General features: G+C 36.3%; 1 protein-coding gene across 8 annotated transcripts; it reads left to right on the top strand.

The window, feature by feature from the left end:
• Window positions 1-1,051: 1,051 nt before the first annotated feature.
• Window positions 1,052-13,768, top strand: LOC110448741 (myosin regulatory light chain A, smooth adductor muscle). 8 transcript variants are annotated; one of them, XM_021495155.1, is made up of 8 exons: window positions 1,052-1,175; window positions 4,983-4,998; window positions 6,166-6,240; window positions 8,677-8,752; window positions 10,694-10,795; window positions 11,413-11,491; window positions 11,870-11,918; window positions 12,562-13,768. In XM_021495155.1, the coding sequence occupies exons 2-8, from the start codon at window positions 4,990-4,992 to the stop codon at window positions 12,658-12,660; spliced, it is 489 nt and encodes a 162-aa protein (XP_021350830.1). In that variant the 5' UTR covers window positions 1,052-1,175; window positions 4,983-4,989; the 3' UTR covers window positions 12,661-13,768. The 8 variants fall into 8 exon arrangements, with proteins under 8 accessions (XP_021350830.1, XP_021350834.1, XP_021350828.1 ...); XM_021495159.1 differs by lacking the exon at window positions 6,166-6,240 and adding an exon at window positions 6,308-6,367 and having other exon boundaries at window positions 1,053-1,175; XM_021495153.1 differs by lacking the exon at window positions 8,677-8,752 and adding an exon at window positions 9,596-9,671 and having other exon boundaries at window positions 1,054-1,175.
• The last annotated feature ends 10,480 nt before the right edge of the window (window positions 13,769-24,248 follow it).

A 24,248-nucleotide genomic window follows, 5' to 3' on the forward strand; every position in this document is an offset into this window, starting at 1 on the left:
CTTTGATGTATGGATAAAAATGAATAACTAAACAATGTGACAGTATCATTTACATATAGAATTATTAACAATCCAATTATCCACACCAATAAATGAACGACACTGGGTGAATATATCGCCATGGGCAATCTGTTTTGAAATCGTTAGAGTAAATTGAAGTACATGTTTTCATTTCCGTGGCTTGTGAGGTTCCGCCTGTTATATATCAGTTAAACATCAAAGGTCAAGGGTCTGCGATTGGTTCCGTTGACATCAAGATGTTTGCCGATTATCATCTACAGGCAAATATTACACCACAAAGGACCTGTGCATGAACACTGCAATCTAGGCAACCCAGACGAGCTTACAAACACGCGCTTTTCTAATTATAACCCCGTGTGCAGAGAATCCGTTCTAACACATACGGCACGATAGCGTCTGCCCTACTGTCGGAGGTTCTTACTGTATATGGGCAACTGCTCTTTCAGCTTCCCAGTAATATGTATAGAGAACATACGCACGTGGTCCAAACACGATGAACGAACAACTCATTGGTTCTCAATAAAGGCCAAACAAAACAAGTATCTGTTTAAAAAAAAGGCACTAACTCCCACGCAAAATGATGCAAATAACAAATGTAGATAATTTCTTTTCTGAACGTATTTGAGGATACCAAACAACTTTTTGCAAACATTTTCCGAGATACTTGACAAACTGAGTGTTATATTTCGTGTGAAGAAGAAACCGGGTCTCAGAATCCCATACATATCACACCCTAAATATATCAATATGTTAAATATCAATAACCCAATTAGATATTAGCAATTCAATGACCAAATCTATACTTGTAATCATACTGCCCACAGTTGGCGCCAAACGGCGCGCAGCATGGGCAGCTCGCGCCAGTCAACGGTCAAATTTCGCCACGCTTTGCAACCGAATACATCACACAGCGTGGCCTGTGGAGAGCGCTTTGTAGTGTTTGTACTGCGATATCGTACCCCTTGCCGATAGGGGGAGCAGGCCCTTCTATGGTACAAGCGTTGTGACGTCACAGCCTGGGAGGCATGCATGATAAATTGAGGACCAGTGTGTTTCACTTTCGTATCGCTCGTGTTCAAGCCCGGTCGTGAGTCAATAGCTGTGTGGGTCGTTCGGCCATATATTCTTTAGTAGTTGGATATCACCAGAGCAGGGTAAGTCTTATCTTCGTATATTGATCTACATTTCCATTGAACCCAAAATATACTTTATTTTCTATTTTATTTCCATCCCTTCCCAACAACTAAATACTTCTCCCAACACGTCTTCGTAACCTTGAAAATAACCCCGAGGATATGTGTGATGCTGTATGACCTTTGAACTTATCACTACTTTATAAACAATTTTCTATTTGATTTTATTTGATAGGTTTTGTCCGCGATCATTTCTGTATCATTCACATACATTCCCCCTATACTCGCCTACACTAGGAATTCTTGTCTATAATGTACAATGCTTGTTACACCCATTGTAACCAGTTTATTTTAAGACATGTTTTGGTGGTATACTCAACATATAACGCGGATTATCCAACTCTAATATCATACATAATAATCCTATTTATTGATTCATGTAAAGGGTTCATCGTATATATCGAATGGAGCTTGTACATATTGCCATGTAAGATCAAGTACATGATGTTATAAGTATTCGTTTGTTTCCCCGTCGTTGGCCTCTTTCCCAAAACACACCTGATACGGATGCTTGGAATTTCATCATTTTGCAGTAACATGGAGGAATAAACTCCTGTTTCTTACAGAAATTCCACAGATAAGACTGGAGGTCTGGCTGCCTCCCAATATCCGTAATCCCGACCCAGCATGACCTCCTTACCAAACTCATAACTACCCCGGTACCGACAACCTTCAAAGCAGTCACAAACATCTCCCTTCTCTCCAACAGTGTTCCTGAACAGGCGGCAGGGCTCTATAACACACAATACTTGTACAAAAATAATATCCAGTGAGTTTTGTTTTAATTTCAATTGTTGTGAATTCAGCCTTCTCGTATATAGATGTAATGATGTAGACCATTAAGACTTAAGTGTGACGTATACAGTTAAGTGATGAGTCATGCTATTTAAAGATATGATAGAATATGTACAACAGGGGGTATACCGTAACCAGAAAAACACACCCATTAATATAATAAATATATCTATTATCTCCCTTATATACTATACCTGTAACTGGTGCCCAATCATGTTGCTATTTTTGAAAAGTATAACCCCTCCACCCTACCCCGTACCCACCCCAAACCCATTGACCCCAGNCCCCCCTGCCCCCTCCCCCTCCCTAGTTCTCCTCCTGCACAGAAGACAACCGTTGCCATGGTTTATGGGAATGTGCAGTAGTCGAGGTCCGCGTACCTGGAGTTACATGTTACAAACAGTAGTCTATGCTAGCCTCAGCATCTGTATCATCATTAATCTCCTGCATCATCAGCTAGACTGAGATGTGTGAACGATGCCAGAATCTTGCTACTTCTGTTACTGGGAGTATCGCCAAGGTGCCATGGTAACCGTAATTTGATAGCGAGCCAAAATTCTTACTTACCTTTCCTATAATATCGTACGTAGCGATTCAGGCGTAGGTTGTGTGTCGTCTAGTGAGACATTCCGGCCCGACACGCCATATTCCTCAGCATAGTTAGTAGCTTTATCGTAGTGTTCTACGGTTAAAGCGTCATACATCATTAAAATTAGGAAGTCTTCAAAGCACTAGGTAGGAATTTGAAAACAATGTCCTTTTCTCGATGAAAGACTCTTCTTTTCGTAATTAGAGAAAATAAAAAGATATTACATATATAACCCCCAGCAAAACATTATTTATACATTTTCAATGTCATCATTATTAACTAATATATGACTTGAAAAAAGGAAAAATGAATATCAAAATTCATTAATCTTTTTCATAATGTGTATAAATCATCTCGTAAATCAGAGATCTGAGTTACGTCGGCTATCAATTTTATGAGAAGTAGGGGGCGTGTCTTTGGCACAGAGAGGGGCGTGTCTGGACAAAAGAAGGCTTAGTCTTGATTGAGGAGATAATGGGATTTACATAATCGTAATGAAGTAATTAACTACTGGTAGTGTCATCAATACCTCCTAATATCAGAGTACAATAGTGATGGGTGGGGGCCGTCAGGGCAACACACCACCTACTAGCATATATGGGAACACATTGTAGTCGCTTCGCGCCGAGCAATTGATTACACGTGCGTGGGTGACTTCAGCCCCTTCTAGTGTCAATTCCGAACTAATCATAGTTAGTGGAGGGCTTGTAGCGATATCAATCCATCAAAATTGGTCCTACATATTTACGAATGTAACGCTATTATTTGAGCCTCACATGTCAAAATATATATATAACTTAGACAATAGTGAGCAGATTAACGTGATGTGATGGTCCTAATCATAGATCCTTACCGTGTTAATGACGGATACGATGGTCAAAGTTAATTGCTTTTCCTTTTTATTCTCATTTTCGTTGCCTTAAAAACAAAAAAAATAACAGACGAATAATCTTAAAATTTTCATACGATATGCAATATGTATGAAATCATGTTTATTAACGAATTCCTGTACGTCAGTATGATTATGTATAAGTAAGACAGACGTAATTTGATCTGATTATCCCAAGTCCCCTCCCCCCCCCCCCCCCCCCCTAGCGAAGTGTTAGTTAAATGACACACTAATTATATTACCATTACGTATATAACTTCAACATAAAGGAGGTATTAGTTGTAATCAAAGTAAGCGTGTCCAGGCCTCGTAGCGAGTACCCGCTGGGAANCCCCCCCACGTGTCCCCCTCCCCCGTACACTGTACAGGGGGCCGTGTATTGAGGAGCGTGCCATGGTTATATATAGCTATAGGTAACCCGATCCCTCCCCCAGAAATCCAACATCAGCAACCCTCCACACCTCCATCTAGCGTGCCCTCTCTGTGTCTGTCAGTGTTAGCGCAGGATCTAGGGAGTGTGGTTCGTTACATTGAGATCTCCAACAGTAAGTAGTTATCTATAGTATTTATTGATGTAAACCACCCTACTTGTATCTTTACTTTAAATCAGTGACTCTACATAGCTTTATAAAACTTAGTATTAGGTAGTTCAGATCTCTACAGCTTCCAATAGGTCTAAATAGACATACTACTATTAATCCATTACTTATTATTGAATTACTTCAGTTTTAGATACAGTGTATGTCGTCCATACTACTATTAATCCGTTACTTATTATTGAATTACTTCAGTTTTAGATACTGTGTTTGTCGTCCGTTTATATACCCACTCCTGACTATTGTACATCTCACATACTTAGTATACTATATTACCACAGTATAGATAGGCAACAACTTATCGAATAACTTTATTATTATCATCATTGAAGGGGTATACTGTTTGCTCTTATGGAAGTTTCATATATTTACCGCATTCAGCCACACTCCATCTTTGATTACTTTGCCACATCCTGCCCTCCAACATTTGCCACACCCCTACCAAACACTTTGTCACAGCCCTCCTTTTATCACATTTCAACACCCTCCCTCCACCAGCCCCTCCCTCAACTATCCCTTACCATTACTGGCAAAAACATATCCTCGTTCTCCTGAATTTCTTGTGCCATATTATCATCTATAAATGTTCCAAGTTTACAACACTACTAATGCTATAGCTAACCCAGATAGTTGTAACCTGATGCATGTTGTAATTTTATTTTAGCAGCGAACATTCTTGTAATACATAGGTGTATTTTACAGGATAGTTAACATACAATCATATATTTAATTGTAGTTCACGGAATGGTGAACATGCAAGCACATGTTCCTAAAGTTGCTAATCCATTATACAATGCACTGCTAATGGATATGACGTTTTCTTATAATCTGTTCGAATATGTGTTAAATATTTGCTACCTTTGAACATGTTTTATTGTTTCTATTTTTATCTTTTCCAGAGACAAAATGGCAGATGTAAGTAGTTCCCAGAGTTCCCCGCATGTCTATGAGTGTATTCCTACAACAGTGATATTTTCCCTCTCGAGGATTTATACATCATCTTGCGGAATAGTTTAGTGCTAATCTTCCCATCTTGGATACTAATATAGATTTCTGTGGAATTTTAACTGTAACTGACCCAGATCGAGGTCGAAGATTCCTACATGTACATGCAGTATCCTCCAAGCGGAGAGACCTGATGGCTGCCATTTTCCCGAAGAAACCGGATATACTCGAGGCTAATTGGTCATGTGACACGATGTATAGTGCCCGGATTTAGACATGTCTACGATGCTGCCATTTTTCTTTGCTCTTTGATCTCGTAGTCTCTATTTCCTTTTTCTATGGTTTAGATTTATCGATTTTTCGTGCTTACTGGTTATCTTACATAAGCCTGCGGTAATTGAAAATGATTAAGCAAAAGAAAAATAATTAAATTATTTTCTACATTTATACTTCTTGGTCATGGTAACCGAATTGAATTTGTACATGTCCCCGAAGATATGTAAATATATTGATATCCTAAATAATGGTGACGTGAGACATTAACAGCTACATCGTCAGTGCTGTCTGGAAACCTGGAGTACAAATTGGAATATCTTTCAACCATGGGAAACCATATACCGGGTATACTTTTCTGTGTGCTAATATATGACTTTGTACTACAACGGTAAGTCAGATTATACTGATGAGGCTATCACTTACAACATATAGGTCACCGTGACCTAAGCTGACTTACACATTCTCCTATACCAAATATTCCTGTTTCTTTTATGATAAATACTCTGTTTTACTCTCATACATCTACAACACAAACTAACCTAGTATATTATTAATTTACATTTGCGGAACAAAGTTGTTTCTTTTTAATGATTTTACAAAAGAAAACCAAATCTCGGAAAAATGTATGCTAATTAAAAAAAAAAACAGCGGACCATTGTACAAAGTTGGATTATGAACATTTTTATTTATTATAATTAATGTCCAATCCTTTTGTAATTATATTGCAATAAAATATGTTTAAACTCAAACTTATTATACAGATCATATAAACCTAGTACCGGAGGTCATGACCTCTTTGCTAACCTGAATAATCCCACCCTAATCCTGTTCCATGTTTTGTTCATTTATTTATTATGACAGAAAGAAAGGGCACAAAGGGCTACGTCGAATGTGTTTGCAAGGCTTCCACAAAAGCTAATGCAGGAAATGAAAGAGGTATGCAAAATCTATAGACTTCGTTTCGTATCTAGACGTAGCTAATATTTGTACTTTTGTATTTCAGAAAGCAGCAAGCGGAGTTTTAACCAAGTTGCCCCAGAAACAAATTCAGGAGATGAAAGAGGTGTGGTGTACGCATGCGTATGAGCAACCGCACTCACCATGAAATCATATTTTTTAAAATTATTTTCCCCTTCAGTGACGTCAGTCATATTAACACATCATCAACCTGATTTGGCATGTGTGCGTGCGCCGCGTTCCAAACCATCCAACTGATACAAACTAAGGTTTTCATTTTAATGGAGATTTGCCCGCCGACCGAGCATGTTTTTAAATTAATCAATTTTTCTTTGGAGTTTTTATTTTACAGATTTCCCTGCCTCACTGCCCAATGTTGGGGCCCTCACATATCACCGTTTACTCTGTAAGAGTAACCTCCCCTCTGCGTTCTGTCTGCATGCGTTTAAGGTATACAAGTTATCTGCTATGGCCGACTTTATGATACATGGATACATAAGGCTACACACAATGTGTTCTACCTGTTGGAATACACATTGTCTGTGGGACCGAATTGTTTCCAGTGTATATAAAGTACCAAGACGCCTCATCTATCAGATTTCTTTCAAACTGATTTCCTGCCTCCTGCGGAGTGATATCCTTACTGTCCTTGAAACTGCCTCGTTTTAAGGAAATACGGAAACTAGGGATATTCTTGATTTTCTGACTATTGGTCATAAATTAATTTAAAAGAATCCGGTACGATTTGTTTGAATTTACATATTATTGGGAATTGAATAAGAAACCACTTCAATTTGTTAAATCTACTGAAATTCTACAAAATTTGAAGAAATTCTACTGAGAAATGGTGACACAATCCTATTACCTTAAGTTAGGTCGCGTGTTCTCTCAATGGACGTACACTATTATGATCACGTGTCTGGTTTGACGTAACACCAGTTTTGATAACCAATTATTTATTCCTGCGTTTGATGTGCCTTACCTTTAACATTTCACGTGATGCGCCAGTTTACGTATTTCCTTACCCGATTGCGCAGTTGCAGACTACATGGGCTACCCTGTATAAAACGTGTTTATGATATACGATATATGTGTTACATGAGAGATAGTTTATTACTAGTAGTTTCCGGGTAATATTTAGTTGCTACAGACAAATATCTTTCATTAATGCTTTAGATATTTTATCAAGTCATTTTGATTTTCTGATCTGCGATAAATTTTGTTTTATTTTACTCATTTGTAGACTAGTCAAAGTTTAATAGGCGGATTCATTTCTGCTGCTTTCATATTTATTTCATAATTCCAGGCGCTGCATTATTTTATCATTGCTATAAGTTATTGTTTCAACATTAATAGCTTTTTATTTTGGGTTAGATTTATTTTATGTTTCGTTAAGTAATTGTTGTCTTACGCTTCAGTTTACTATCCGTTCAGACTTGTGGGGTGGAACTAACCCTGTATAACACGCTCATGTAAGCAGTGTCAATCCTATATATAAATGGTAGAGGACCCCTGTAGTCTACAAACCACCCGAGATGTGTTTGGATTTAACAATAACCGGATTATCCTATGCGAATATCATACCAATGATTTTAATGTGGTTAGTATGATAATGGTAAGACCTTCCAAACGGTCAGATTAATTTATCACGTGATATGTGTGGTCCACAAATTTGCATGAGATGAAACCACTTACTCTTCCCTACAGAACCCGGTTTATATACAGTATATAACTGCATTATGACATTACAGTTTCAAAAATCAACCGCAGTTGTTTTGCCGAGGCATGCTGTTTTAATTTGCTTGTAACATTGGGACTTTGGTATCCTACCTTTCTACCACAGTCAGGAGGTCTCGATGTCATGCTTTCACAAAAGTTTATTTTTTCTTGTTAAAAAATATAAAAAAAAAAGTAAAAATCATTATCATTCTAAGTATATGTATCTATAGTGAAGAAATTCCTATCATTTACTTGTATCTCGATATATATATATATAGTAGATAATAAATAAATAAGTCCTTGCGAAGGAAAATATAGAATAAAAACAAATTTTTCAGATCGTCCGCTAGGCCTTTCTGCCTTCTAGGGCTTCTTCAGGCGGATTGAAGATATATATATATATATTCTTTTTGTTGAAATAGAAGTCTTTATCGTGAAATTGTATTAAATAACGATGTAGATTTCCTCATTGTGAAAATATGACGTCAGGACCGGGCTGAAACTGACTTAACACCGAGTATTTTAATGCTCGAAAATTCTATTTTTTGAATATAATTTTATTAATCTTTTAACTATTGTTAGTTTTGGTTGTATAAGTATCTCTGATCATAATTTATATCTTACATTTTCATACTTGATATCGCAGTAAAGATAAATGTGATTGTATTATAATAATTATCTAATTTGCCGTAACAGGCGTTTACCATGATAGACCAAAACAGGGATGGCTTTATAGATATCAACGATCTAAAAGAAATGTTTTCATCCCTGGGTAAGTTAAAAGTCGATCTATATCGGCTCAGTGTAGAAGAAAACTAACAAGCAGGAAAGTGTTCGAAAGCATTTTATTTATTATTTATTCAAAATGTCTAAATATAACCTGTTTTTGACCTCACCTTTTCCAAAATTTCCTTTAACTTTAATACTAAAACCAATTCCACCTCAAAACAACCCATAATATCACCAACCCAGCCCATCCGCATCTCCACTGTGTAAGCAAACACAGTGGAACCCCTTTCCTATCCCACACCCTTCTACGCTATCACTGTGTAAGCAGACCCATCCCCGCCAAATCTAAGAAACCACGTTCTCGGCGAGTTCACACCTATCGTTGTCTCTCGTGAAATCTTTGACGTTTCATTCTTGTGTTGTTCTATCAAAACCTTTTTCTTTTCAACCAATCAATTTCTTGCCTGGTGATGTCCAATCACAATCTTGTCTTCTGTCAAACAATCACATTCTTCTCTGGATATAACCAATCATCTTCCGTAAACCATTTAACTTTTTGTCTTGTTTTAACCAATCAGATCCTTGTCTTGTGTTGGCCAATCGACTTCTGTTCCTGTGATTCCAGTCACGTATATCTTTCGTTTGTCTTCCTGACAAAGTTAATGAATGAAACTCATTTCTGTGTGATATCCAACCCCAATTTGTCTATCCTGAATCAGAAGGCCTATCTCTGCATCGTTCCCCATTTGTTGCCATGGGTGGTTTTCTATCCCCTCTCCAGTTTCTTCACTCACTTCATGGATTAACTCCATTGGTTGACTAATTGCCCTCGAGTGGGCGTGTCGATGTGAGTCTCTACATGTTCGTGGTTGTATCTGTCAAACAGGCCTTCTCCATGATTGACGTAGACAGGGATGGTTTTGTCAACAAAGATGATCTCAAAGCTATCTCCGAACAGCTCGGTAAGTTCAATCTCCCAACACATGATAGGCCACACCCACTGCGGACGAGTCCTTCCGGATAATAGCTCCAATGATACTCTTCAAGGTCCCAATCTGCCTAGAAATATATTTCCATCTTTACGAGTTGTGTTTATGTTTAAGCAATCGAACATAAGTCAGGTTTGGTGTGAATTGATCATTTGATAACATTCATTACGACAATGAATCGTGATTTCAACAGAAGCACACTTTCCTGCAATTCTTAGATCGTAGTGTGTAGTTAGTACTAACGCTTTGTAGTCCGCCATTACTGAAACGTACAGTAAGGCAACATGTACAATGGTATTTGTTTCTACGTAAAACTGTCGACGTGTCAACATGTAGTATTTAATAGCAAATTGACCAGTTTTAGTAACGGATAATTGGCATCGTTAAGTTATCAAAAACATGTATGAAATTCTTTATGTAAACAACTATATGCAATGAACTATTTTTTAAAATCTTAAATTGGTAACGAGAAGTGAAGTCAACACGCCAAACTTTATTGACTGCCCACGTGATAATATAAAGTGACAAACAAATCGTTAATGAGAAATAATGGAAACAGTCCCGCTGTACATGTTATATGTTAGATAGTTTAGAATTGATTGCTAACATTTCAGTATGTTTCCATAATTATTATTATTATATATATAGGTAACTTGTGTTCTGTTTCAAAACTTCAGCAATCATCATTGGGATTAAAAGTATTATATCAGGTTAAATATGACAGTGTACTGCATAATATCATATTTTATAATTATTAACTGTTTAGTGTGAACATTTTGTAAATTTATTGTATTTATAACTATCGAATATATGTAGTTGCATGTTCTGTGTTATATTATACTGTAGTAATTTAAAGATATATTTTAGTGTGATATTTCCAATATTGATTGTATGGTTATGGATAATTTCTTCTAAATTCGATTAAAAGTATTTACTAACCCTAACTGCTTCTTTGTGTGTAACTCCATTACTAATACGTCACTTCCGGTTTATAGGCAGGACGCCCGACGACAAAGAATTGACAGCTATGTTGAAGGAGGCTCCCGGTCCATTGAACTTCACCATGTTCTTGTCTATCTTCTCAGACAAGCTCAGCGGTACGTCATCACACATAGACGTTACGTCACGACTATTTGTTTACTTTGTCATAACAAAACATGTCTATACAAAGTTTTTAGTGTCAACAATTTGTTTCAACCTGAACAGTGAACACATTACAACAATGTGAAGAAATATATAATTATGAGAAATAGTTATATTCCTCCTATAAGTATATAATGATTATCGGTTCAAATTGTGTACTGTATAACTAAGTTGTAAATTATATAGCTAAATGTAAAATTCAATTGATAACTAAGGTACAGGATGAATAACAAAGTGGTAAGATAAATAACTTACTGAAAAGCTGATTTATAACTAAAGTATAAATGTGCAACAAAAAACGTAAATTGTATAACTAAAGGCAAGCATTTATAACTAACTTTTAAGATGTATAACTAAGTTGTACAATGTATAAGGAAGTTGTACAATGCATAAGGAGTTGTGCAATGTATAAGGAGTTGTACAATGTATAAGGAAGTTGTACTATGTATAAGGAGGTTGTACTATGTATACGGAGTTGTACAATGTATAAGGAGTTGTACAATGTATAAGGAAGTTGTACAATGTATAAGGAGTTGTACAATGTATAAGACTGTTGTAATTCTGTGTACAGGTACAGACACTGAGGAGACCCTCAGGAACGCATTCGCCATGTTCGACGAGCTCGATACCAAGAAACTCAACATCGAGTAGTACGTATTACAATTTCTTTTCAGACGTTTTTAGATTCTATCTCTAAACACGTTTATTGCGAATTTACATCATCCTTTAATAATTCAGCATTACATATCGAATTAATAGACAAACGCTCTCTCGTGAGGCCATAGTATTCATACTCCTACCTATTTATGGATGTTCTCGTCCTCTTCAAAGATTCCCTGTGTTGGGTCGTAGCAATCTGCATTGACCCTTGACCCATAGTTCGTCTTTACGTACCTAACATCTATATGACGATCGGACTGCCAGCTCAAACATTTTGTCCAATTTTCGAAAGAAACCCCACATTTTTCTTACGATAACTGTTTGTTAGTTAATACTCGATCACCAATGTATATCGTTTTGTGTTTCAGCATTAAGGATTTATTAGAAAACATGGGAGACAACTTCACTAAAGACGAGGTAAGTTCTGTATAATTAAATAATAAACCATCGGTGTAAGTCGAAAACTAAATTATTTCAAAAAGGTATTTAAAATTACTTTAGGAGTTATCTTTATATTCCCGTCTTTTGCGGCATAGACAAAACATAGTGCCAAACCGCATACGATAATGCCACGATACATATGGATCAATAGTAAAAATAATAATGATTTTATTTTGTATTTCTAACAAATAATTGCTTAATCTTTAGGTGGAATTCATAAAGATAGTTAAATCAATAGAATAGTTTTTACATAGCAAAATAACAAATGTAAAGAGATCAATAACTCGGATACCGTAGTCGTACGCTGAACAATAATTATAATATTAAAGGTAGGCATAGAAATTGACTCAACGTAAAGTTAATTCAAAAGTTATATCATCTGAAATCGTTAATTACTGAATATTATTTTCCCTATTATTTCAAATTCTTACAGAATCAACATAAAAAACAATATGCTGTTTCCATTTGGCATTCCTATTTACTATGTATGCCAACTGAGAGTAGTCCAAGGATTTAAGTCGCACTATAAATTAACTTGGGTCTGGTAAATCATTTTAGATAAAACAGGTGATTAGGATTAATTAAGAAGAGCTACTAATTGTGATTGTTTACGTTCCAGATGAGGATGACATTCAAGGAAGCCCCTGTGACAGGAGGAAAATTCGACTATGTAAAATTCACAGCGATGATCAAGGGAAGTGGAGAGGAGGAAGCATAAAATGTACCATCACAATTCCTACATACTAGCACTACACGAGGCGGGCTTTTCATCTCGATAGATCTGCCTCTTCCGGTCTTGATGGTGATGTCATCATGACGTCAGAAGAACGACTCCTTCTTCGCGATTTACGGAAGATTTATTTCTGGAGGGGTGAAAAAGACAACACAAAAATAGACATTTCTATCCTATTTCAAATTCGCAAGGAAAAGGCATCCAATATTGTCTGAAGTTTCTCAAGCCAAAGAGTGCTATCATTCCATTACACTGGTAACGAAGGGCACAGCTGTTATACGTACTCGCTCCCGGGCCTCATTTACAAGGAAGCGCCAGCTGGTGTCGTGGCTATCTCCCGGAACAGTGGAGATAACTGCCGAAGATGACTTTATTGACTTTATAACATCCACTTTTGCTGCGGTAACAACTTGTATGTAGAATAACATCAATGAAAAGGTCATCTTTCAAACCTCCCGATTTCTGTTGGCTTGAGATGCTTCAAAATGTGATCCGATTCTTTATGACATTTCCAAATATAGATTACCCCATTGTTTTTTCTGTCTTATATATACCTATATAACAAATAGTACATTACTTTCATACACTTTATACAAATTGTCATGCCGCGCCTCTGGGAAGGGTGGACAAAGTCATTTAGAGGGATCGCTCGTGTTCCTCGTTTCTTTTTGTGTTATATAATGATTCTGTAAGATAATTGTATACAATTTTGACCTGTCGTCTTTTCATTCATGATAGAACAGAATACAATTTTCAATCACTTGTACGTGGGTATATAAATATTTATTATAAATTTATGTATTTATCCCAGGGGATTAAATATTGTCAAAATAGCTACTGTATGAATGTCTGTCCTATGTCCGGCTGGTAGATAAGTACTTGATCTACAAGGGGATTCATAACCACTTCCGCTCCCATGATCCTCTGTTCTGTTCCTGAGGGACTATCTGATGGCTTCCTCTGGAAAATAACAATTTGATTGGTAGCACCATGTGATACAGTGGATATGGTTGCCCCTAACAACAACTGAGTGGATTGTTCCCATGTAACCTATTTATTTTACAATAAACCTCTGTGCACAGAGTGAACTGAAGCGCCATTTTGTTTTCCAATCTGTGCACGTGGGTGTATTCCATCCCTTGCCTAACCTGGTGGAATCAGGATACTCTAAGCCTTTAACAGACATACAGGTTAATCCTGTGTTGTTATCAACAAAACGCAAAATTAACGAAACTAGTAGATATAAGGCTTTGATTAACCTATTCCAATATATACCTGCTTGTCATGTAAAGAACGCTGACCTCCAAACGAGAGATGGAATGGTTATGAAATCCGCCTGAGAATCACAAAAGATTAATTAAGTTCAATTCATGGCCTTTGCGACCATCTTTTCTTGAAACCACATATTGTTTATGAGCTAGCAATGATGCCTTCGACTTAAAGTTATTGTTTTGTGGCACTTTTCGTGCTACTTTTCGGTAAAACCCTATTGGTATAATTTTGAATACATTCACATCAAGTCGACTCAAATCTTTCATCTAGTATGGTTTGAAAAATATGAAATCTTGCGCACATTTCAACTTTTAAGTTTCAAAGGTCAAAAATGATTTAACGATTTTTAATTTTAAAGCTTTTCTTAAAAGCAAAATCCTTTTCCAATCATTCCGTGATCAAGCTATACATTTTATTATTGTTTTCCGGTACAGACACTCCTGATAAGAAGAATATTTCGTCTAAATACACAATGTTCAATTTTTTTAACTCATAAAATAGTATACTTACTGAAAGATTCCGTCAAATAAGTAAAAAAATGTTCATCGTTTTTACATAGAACATATCATAATTAAGAGTTGTTTGGGTGCAGCATACTTACAAATTCGAAAAATATTAGAAAAATAGGTTCTGTTTGATTTCTGTAAAACTGCTTAAACATCTCAGGAATAACAATCCTAGTTGAAAAAACAACATTATATATTTCAATGGTAATAAAATGTGAAGGGCGAAATTGAAACTGGGCCCCTTTGAATTATTCGGCAAAAATCGATTGATGAAACACAGAACACAATAACTGACTGATGAGATTTCTTCATAGTAAATACAAAGAAGAGAATACCAATGAGTAAACAAAAACATTATCACAACTAAAAACCAGCAGAACTAGGATAAATATCAACAACGGATTTGTTTACATGAAGACCAAAAACGTACAAGGAGAGTAAGACCAGGTGTTCAGGAAGGGTAAGCGACTTCTGCATCATCAACGACACCTGCAATGTAAATTGAGGTCAAATAGTCAAAACAAGTAATGCCACGCACTCACATCGAGAACTCGGGTAGTGACAACAAAAAAAGTAATGCCACCCACTCACATCGAGAACTCGGGTAGTGACAACAAAACAAGTAATGCCACGCACTCACATCGAGAACTCGGGTAGTGACAACAAAACAAGTAAGGCCACGCACTCACATCGAGAACTCGGTAGTGACAACAAAACCAGAAGGCACTGTGATATTATCAAAAACATCGACCGTCATATCACACAAAAATAGCATATTTCCCTGTGAGATTATGATATTGACCAAACTTAACCATGTACTTCATCAACCTGTATTTTTGAAAACCCTGTATTGTAAGTGTTCAGTCAGCAGTCGACATGCATCACGAAAGTCATGATATTCTGAGCAAGCCCGTGGATACCGAATGGTAGGGAAGCGTCTTCTGCTTAATCGACAACACTGGTCATCTAAATCTGTCTAAAGCAATGCTACTTCTTCAAAATGAGAATCTGTGTAATAAAAACAAAAGAACAGCCACACTAATGAGCAAAAAAACCCAAAAAACATCGAACTTCATATTTCAACATGATACCATGTTGGCAACTAGTTTTTATCAACATCTCACGAACTTAATGTTGTAAGTTTGTCAGATCGCGGTCGATATCTATCACAGAAATGGTTATGTTCGGTGCGAGCCATGGAAAATCGTAGGAGGGTTAACACGGTTGTTACTATCAAGAAAGGGAAAGTCCGCGATGGAAGACTCGAAATCACCATGCTTATCGTACAGTTTAGAAGTATGTCGAACCTGTTGGTAAGTAAATATTGAAGTGTCTGGACGATGTAGAACAGTCTTTAGCGTCTTTCAGGATCACAAAAGTATATCACATGTACGACGAGGTAAGATTATTCCTCGATATTTGACAACACATCATCAGTATACCGTAAAGTGAAATTGAACGACTTGACATGGCAAATCATGACACCGAACTCGACAAAGATATTGTTCACCAGAAACTAATCATTTTCCATATTTCATCTTTGCCTTTGTCGTACTGCAAAACAAGTTACAACCATTTATGTAGCCGTTCAAAGATTTTTTAAAGAAAGCTCTTATAAAAGAACAAAGGCGTTTCTTCTGTTTAGTATGAGATACGGTAGTATACAGGTTGGAAATGACAAAATATTCTATAGAAAACAATTGTTTTTGAGAAATGATGCTCAATATTGATCAAAAGATTCTTCAATATCCACATTCCGTAAATTTTACCTTTATAATATACAGTGTCACAATCCGACTGTCACTCTGATTTCATAGCAAATAGCAGTAAGACGTTTTGGCAATAGCTTGGTATTCGAAGAGATTGCAATACATATACATGATACGCTAGTATTTCCTCCTTCGAAAAGAAACTGAAGTTGGAATCAGTAAGTTTCCTTTGGTTATCAAGCATATATTTTTTCCGGCAGACATGTAATAGAGTAATAGTGTAAGGGCAATCCTACCTATACATTTCCCAATTTCAAAGGCGAAATAGTAGCGAATCACGTTTCTGTATTACAATCTTTCCAAAAACCCACTAATGAAAAGGATACTGACCTACCTCGTTCGTATTTGATTCCAAAACTTCGCAAGTATCCTTATAAACCACGTTTTATCGCTGGCGTCTCTATTAAGTCAACCACGCCAATTTCTAAACATCTCACTTCCACTCTCAGTACAATTAAATCAGGGTTACAGTCGTGTTGTGCCACTGTATACACAAGCAACGGAATCAATGGACTGTGTATTTTGAAGAGTTAAAACTATTTTTTATCATTATTGAACATCCTCATTTTAAAGAAATGTTATTTCTGTCCAAAACTTTCGACTTTTCTACACTTGACCATACCTCATACCAAACTAAAGGAACGTCTCCGTTTTCTAATAATGAGAGCTTTCTTTACCAAGAAAGGCGAACGGCGATATAAATATATGAAAATTATTTTGGAGAATAGTTTGCGAATAGCACAACAAAGGTCAACATTTTATATAGTAAGGAGGATATTGAGGGAATGATCGACTTCCTGGTGGAACATATCTTTGTTGAGATTTGTGCAACACTTTATATACTAAGGACGATATTGAGGGAATGATCGACTTCCTGGTGGAACATGTCTTTGTTGAGATCTGTGCAACACTTTATATACTAAGGACGATATTGAGGGAATGATCGACTTCCTGGTGGAACATATCTTGGGTGAGATTTGTGCAACACTTTCAGCAGTCTGTAGGCATTTCTAAAAAACAAACTCTTCTGGCTGATTTCTTGTTTTCATTTGAAGCTGAATTCATTGATGAGTTTATCAGGGTTGACGCTTTGGTATTCTGTTTTGCAGATATGGATCCCTTTGTAAAGGTTCTTTGTCTGTTGGTACAACAACATACACACAGATATGGATCTCTTTGTTAAGGTTCTTTGTCTGTTGGTACAACAACATACACACAGATATGGATCTCTTTGTTAAGGTTCTTTGTCTGTTGGTACAACAACATACACACAGATATGGATCTCTTTGTTAAGGTTCTTTGTCTGTTGGTACAACAACATACACACAGATATGGATCTCTTTGTTAAGGTTCTTTGTCTGTTGGTACAACAACATACACACAGATATGGATCTCTTTGTTAAGGTTCTTTGTCTGTTGGTACAACAACATACACACAGATATGGATCTCTTTGTTAAGGTTCTTTGTCTGTTGGTACAACAACATACACACAGATATGGATCTCTTTGTTAAGGTTCTTTGTCTGTTGGTACAACAACATACACACAGATATGGATCTCTTTGTTAAGGTTCTTTGTCTGTTGGTACAACAACATACACACAGATATGGATCTCTTTGTTAAGGTTCTTTGTCTGTTGGTACAACAACATACACACAGATATGGATCTCTTTGTTAAGGTTCTTTGTCTGTTGGTACAACAACATACACACAGATATGGATCTCTTTGTTAAGGTTCTTTGTCTGTTGGTACAACAACATACACACAGATATGGATCTCTTTGTTAAGGTTCTTTGTCTGTTGGTACAACAACATACACACAGATATGGATCTCTTTGTTAAGGTTCTTTGTCTGTTGGTACAACAACATACACACAGATATGGATCTCTTTGTTAAGGTTCTTTGTCTGTTGGTACAACAACATACACACAGATATGGATCTCTTTGTTAAGGTTCTTTGTCTGTTGGTACAACAACATACACACAGATATGGATCTCTTTGTTAAGGTTCTTTGTCTGTTGGTACAACAACATACACACAGATATGGATCTCTTTGTTAAGGTTCTTTGTCTGTTGGTACAACAACATACACACAGATATGGATCTCTTTGTTAAGGTTCTTTGTCTGTTGGTACAACAACATACACACAGATATGGATCTCTTTGTTAAGGTTCTTTGTCTGTTGGTACAACAACATACACACAGATATGGATCTCTTTGTTAAGGTTCTTTGTCTGTTGGTACAACAACATACACACAGATATGGATCTCTTTGTTAAGGTTCTTTGTCTGTTGGTACAACAACATACACACAGATATGGATCTCTTTGTTAAGGTTCTTTGTCTGTTGGTACAACAACATACACACAGATATGGATCTCTTTGTTAAGGTTCTTTGTCTGTTGGTACAACAACATACACACAGATATGGATCTCTTTGTTAAGGTTCTTTGTCTGTTGGTACAACAACATACACACAGATATGGATCTCTTTGTTAAGGTTCTTTGTCTGTTGGTACAACAACATACACACAGATATGGATCTCTTTGTTAAGGTTCTTTGTCTGTTGGTACAACAACATACACACAGATATGGATCTCTTTGTTAAGGTTCTTTGTCTGTTGGTACAACAACATACACACAGATATGGATCTCTTTGTTAAGGTTCTTTGTCTGTTGGTACAACAACATACACACAGATATGGATCTCTTTGTTAAGGTTCTTTGTCTGTTGGTACAACAACATACACACAGATATGGATCTCTTTGTTAAGGTTCTTTGTCTGTTGGTACAACAACATACACACAGATATGGATCTCTTTGTTAAGGTTCTTTGTCTGTTGGTACAACAACATACACACAGATATGGATCTCTTTGTTAAGGTTCTTTGTCTGTTGGTACAACAACATACACACAGATATGGATCTCTTTGTTAAGGTTCTTTGTCTGTTGGTACAACAACATACACACAGATATGGATCTCTTTGTTAAGGTTCTTTGTCTGTTGGTACAACAACATACACACAGATATGGATCTCTTTGTTAGGGTTCTTTGTCTGTTGGTACAACATACACACAGATATGGATCTCTTTGTTAGGGTTCTTTGTCTGTTGGTACAACATACACACAGATATCGATCTCTTTGTTAGGGTTCTTTGTCTGTTGGTACAACATACACACAGATATGGATCTCTTTGTTAAGGTTCTTTGTCTGTTGGTACAACAACATACACACAGATTTATGCAAATACAAAGTATTAATTGTTTAACATATGATATACTCTAACAGTGGGGATATTTTGTCACAATAAACGTAAGGTATCACTGGTTGTTACAGAACATTTGGATGTAACTGAGACAACTAGGATCAGTCTAAGGCGGTACATGAACCTTATAGTTTTGTTTGGAACTTAAATTGTATATATATATATAGTGTGTGGAACACAGAACATTCTGGTGAATTATTAGAGGAAATGTTATAACGTGAGGGTTAATTTATGATGCTGATTTTTCCTGTTATCTAAGGATCACAAAGATGAGGAAACAGGCTTTAAAATAATTACATACAAACACCATTACAGTCACAGCACCAATTTATTTCTCTTTTCTTTCATACACAAACTTTACTCTGAAGAGATTGACAAATGAAATAATAAAAAGTCATGCAAACATCTTGAAATATTGGAATCTGTATTTACATTTAAAATTTGACAAAATATAACAGAGGAAATGTTACATTCACACTTCATTCTTACAAATTCTAAAGCAAAATATACTTGTGACAAGTCACAGGGACCTGACAAACTGATAGACTATCCCTAAAATTATTAATCAACTTGTCTTGCCCCTGTGCTCAGCACAACCTCTGATGCAGTTTCCATGGGATAAATGATTGCAATGGAAACCAATCTCTCATAAAGCATATCAATGTTGGTGTCATATCTCAGCCTAAAATTAACCTTACACCACTACCTAAATGTCAAAAGGTTAACAATAACTTTAGTGGAAAGAAATGAGTTCAAAGAATGAGTTTTCATTTTCTTATCGATGTTAAATACAGTATTTACAATATGCTAAATATTTAAGTATGTTGCATAAATTGTTTCATTTGATGTTTATCATTAAATGTTCTTCCAAGACTGATTCTGGCTTTACAGAAGTGTTTAGTGACATTAATTAAATCCGTTTTAAACTGAAAACATTTTATAGACAATTCAAAAAGACATGTAGCTGGCCAGTTGAACATTATCTTGGAAATATTCTATATCACAAGTACCATGTGACAAATGGAATGAGAAATGTGACCATATGAAGGATAGGGACTTGTTATCAATAACCCTGACTTTGAAATGAACAGGTTAAAACCTGGTTCACACAAGATGTCAATACTAACATAAATATTTGGATCACAAATAAATTTTTATCACAAATTAGGTCAATTATTTCATTTCTGAAGGAAATTTGCACTCACTACCACTTAACCCTTTCACAATTGTAGATCATAATAGACTAATCCATATCAATGCATGGTAGAGTCTACTAAAGTTACATAGGCTGAAAGGGTTAAATACATGTAATTAAAAAATTCTTTTTTGGAGGATTTACAATGAGAGCTGCTTTTAATTAACAGCATGATATGTAGCCTGCAATCTAGAGTCAATAGTTGCTAGTGTTTCCTTACTAAGTTAGCCCACTATAGACCTAAGTTATTTAAGCCTCCTGGTTAGAACATCAATATTAGCATAGTTGTAGGTATTTCTTATATATTACAAAGCTGACTATTAAAAGCAACTTATAGCCCTCACGTTCTGAAACAAACTTCGGTATGAAAAAATCAACAATGGACCATAACTCCGTAAATAGTGAGGGGCAGGAAACCCAGTATTACCCCCCCCCCCTTCCATCTAAAGAGGGACTTGCACACAAAGTCTGGCCATGGTAGATGACACAGTATGTGAGGTATTTTGCGGATTCTTGGGGGCTCTCGCTCTGTTACATCACATTTACATTTGTATCTGTAACCTTCGTTCGATTTGGACATGTAATTCGGGGAATTATACCCCCAATTCATTATATGCTTGTTGTTGTATTTTTATTTTTGCAATCATAACCAGTTTGTGTGCCTGCCGGGGAGCACCCCCTTTAAGTCACGTACATTTCTTAATCCTGGTTTGCTTTTTGGTAATCTAACATAGTTTTAGGGTAGGTGACTATAGGGCGTGCTTAGCTAGTTGGAGTATAACTGTGTAAGTGCCTGTTGGGGATCGCCCTGTAAACCATGTTCTTACTTATACTTTGAACATTCAGGCACCGGGGTCGCTCGATGCCTGTTTGCAGGGCCGCCTGCTAGCTACTCGCTCCACAGCTTGGGATCGCTCAAGCCTTGGGGATCACCCCACAACTTATCTTAGTCACCAGCTTGAGATCGCTCAAGCCGGGGATGGCCCCACTCTTCTTTTAAGTTAAGTGTGTTGTTTTAATTTCCTTTTGCTGTAGATAGATATGTTTGTAACCAACTATGTTGTAGTTAGATTAAGTAACAGAGAGCAGCCCCTAAGAATGCCAAAAGATAACTAATATAACCTGAACAAGTTACTTTAAATTTAGACTCAATACATTTTTGAACTTTTAACTCTTTGTTTTGTTGTGTATAAAGTGGACAATGTGATGCACTGACAGACTTGTAGACTGATACAGTGTAAACCTGTAGTTGTCTCAGGCGATATCTGGTGAGGAATTAAATTCATAGATTAACCACATGTACCTAACAACACATTCTGAGTTTGATAAAAGTCACCTCTTTCAACATTTCCTTCCTTAGCTCATTCACCCCTGAAGATACCTTTGAACTCCTCCAATTCAAAAGTTGGAATAGTTCATTATAAAATTGCAGGGGTAAATGAGTAAGGATGTATTATGCTACATAATTGTTACAAAAAATAATTTCCACTTAATGTGAATCCTGTAAAATTCTTTTTATGAACATGAGCATTTATGTATTGCTAAAATGTATGTTAATCTTATATATATATATATATCATATATCAACATGACAGAAATCTGATGTCAATGGCAGGAGATTTTCATCATCGGGGGGGGGGGATCATCTGGGGGGGGCAGGGTAGGCCAACCTCTGTGGCCAGAATGTTAGTTGTCTGACACAAGCTGAGTCTATATTGAGGAAGATACACACTATATCCTAGATGAAGCAGACATCTGATTGGCAAGCCACGTGAATGTTATTCACAAATGAATTAATCTTACTAATCTTACTAATCTTAAAGCACACTTTTCATTTTTTTATAAAATAAGTTACACTTGCTTTGTCCCCATGTAAATATCTTAAATGATATAAACCTATATCAGTTGATGCCAAAGTGACTTTGTCAATGACATGCTATATCTACAGATAAATCACCTTTCATACTGATAACTAAAGTTAGTTACGATAAATACACAGGAAACCATACAAGGAAAAGGACAAATCACTTTATTTATCATTGGGAATATTGGGCTGGGCAAGGTGAACATTTTATATACGCTTAATAATGGTTAACATTTTTGTTCAACAAAAGAAGATTATTTTATATAAATTTAATATAAACAATACAATTATTGTCTTCCTGTACATAACCACATACCCCTGCTACAGTAGAACAAATCCTTCTTTCATGGTCATATCACAAGTAATACCATAACGTGACGTACAATCACATGTTTTAGATGCCTTTTTACTGGTGATAAACGTTAAGTATTGCAATGGCCAAACTATATTTAGCATTTGCAAAAGTTGAAAAAAAAAAGAGCAAGGAATACTATTATAATATTTGACTGTTAACAAAAGCATCACACTGGCTTCATTTCCCATGGGCCTAAGGAGGTCCTCCTTACATTGGATATAAGAGTAGGTGTTGTGAACATGTACAGAGGTAGGACAGAGGTGGTCATGTGACAGTCATGTGATCAATACATAGAACATATGTATACTTACTGACATTGAGGGTATATAACACAATAACAGATCATAGAACACACACTTCTATCCAAACACGTACATGTATTAGCACTTTGGTGATAGGTGGAGGCAAATCAATGTCAGACTGTTCAATGTCACACTGTTCAATGTCACACTGTTCAATGTCCTACTCCTCTTGAATTAAAACATGCCTACCACAGGTCGATATCAGCATCTGTGACAATAACATAGTGTACCAAAACAATTGTTACTAACAAACATTATTCTTTCAGTGTCATCTAGAGGGACGAACTTAATGATTTAAAAATACATTTTGAGAAAAATCTCTGCTAGTGTTATATCTTCTAGGCTAATGAATATTGCTGGGTCCAAATTGCCAGTATATAAAATGTTACCTATGTATGATGATTTAAATCAGTTAAATCGGCCTAGTAGAACTTGACTTTAAGTTTGAAATATTTTTTCAAAACGGCAGCCATATAGGATTTCTGATCGACCCGAAAAATAACAACACTTTGTCAGGACCATGAGTTGATTCCTACCAAGTTTCAGTTAAATACGCCCAGTAAACCTTGCCTTTAAGTTTGATTATTTTTTTCTTTCAAAATGGCGTCTGTGGCGGCAATATCCGATATTTGATCGACCCGAAAAATAACAACACTTTGTCAGGATCATGAGTCGATCATTCCTACCAAGTTTCAGTTTAATCGGCCGAGCAGAACTTGACTTTAAGTTTGAAACTGTTTTTCAAAATGGCTGTTGTGGTGGCCATATTGGATTTCTAATCGACCTGAAAAATTACAACACTTTGTCAGGACCATGAGTCGATCATTTCTACCAAGTTTTAGCTCAATCGGCCCTGCAGAACTTGAATTTATGTTTGAAATAGTTTTTCAAAATGGCTTGGATTTCTGATCGACACGATAAATAACAACACTTGATCAGGGAGACGTCAGTAACATTCCGATGAAGTATTAATGAAATCCCTTCGCCAGTATTTCAGCTTAAGTTGAAAATATAAAATGTTAATGAATGGCACACG

This window comes from Mizuhopecten yessoensis, unplaced genomic scaffold (assembly GCF_002113885.1).
Source record: "Mizuhopecten yessoensis strain PY_sf001 unplaced genomic scaffold, ASM211388v2 scaffold4231, whole genome shotgun sequence".
NCBI lineage: Eukaryota > Metazoa > Mollusca > Bivalvia > Pectinida > Pectinidae > Mizuhopecten > Mizuhopecten yessoensis.

Excerpts from the sequence above, each read along its gene's own strand:
- LOC110448741 (XM_021495155.1), top strand. Across the intron at positions 10,796-11,412 it reads CTTCTCAGACAAGCTCAGCG|GTACAGACACTGAGGAGACC; the intron begins GTACGTCATCAC and ends TTCTGTGTACAG. Across the intron at positions 11,492-11,869 it reads AAGAAACTCAACATCGAGTA|CATTAAGGATTTATTAGAAA; the intron begins GTACGTATTACA and ends TTTGTGTTTCAG.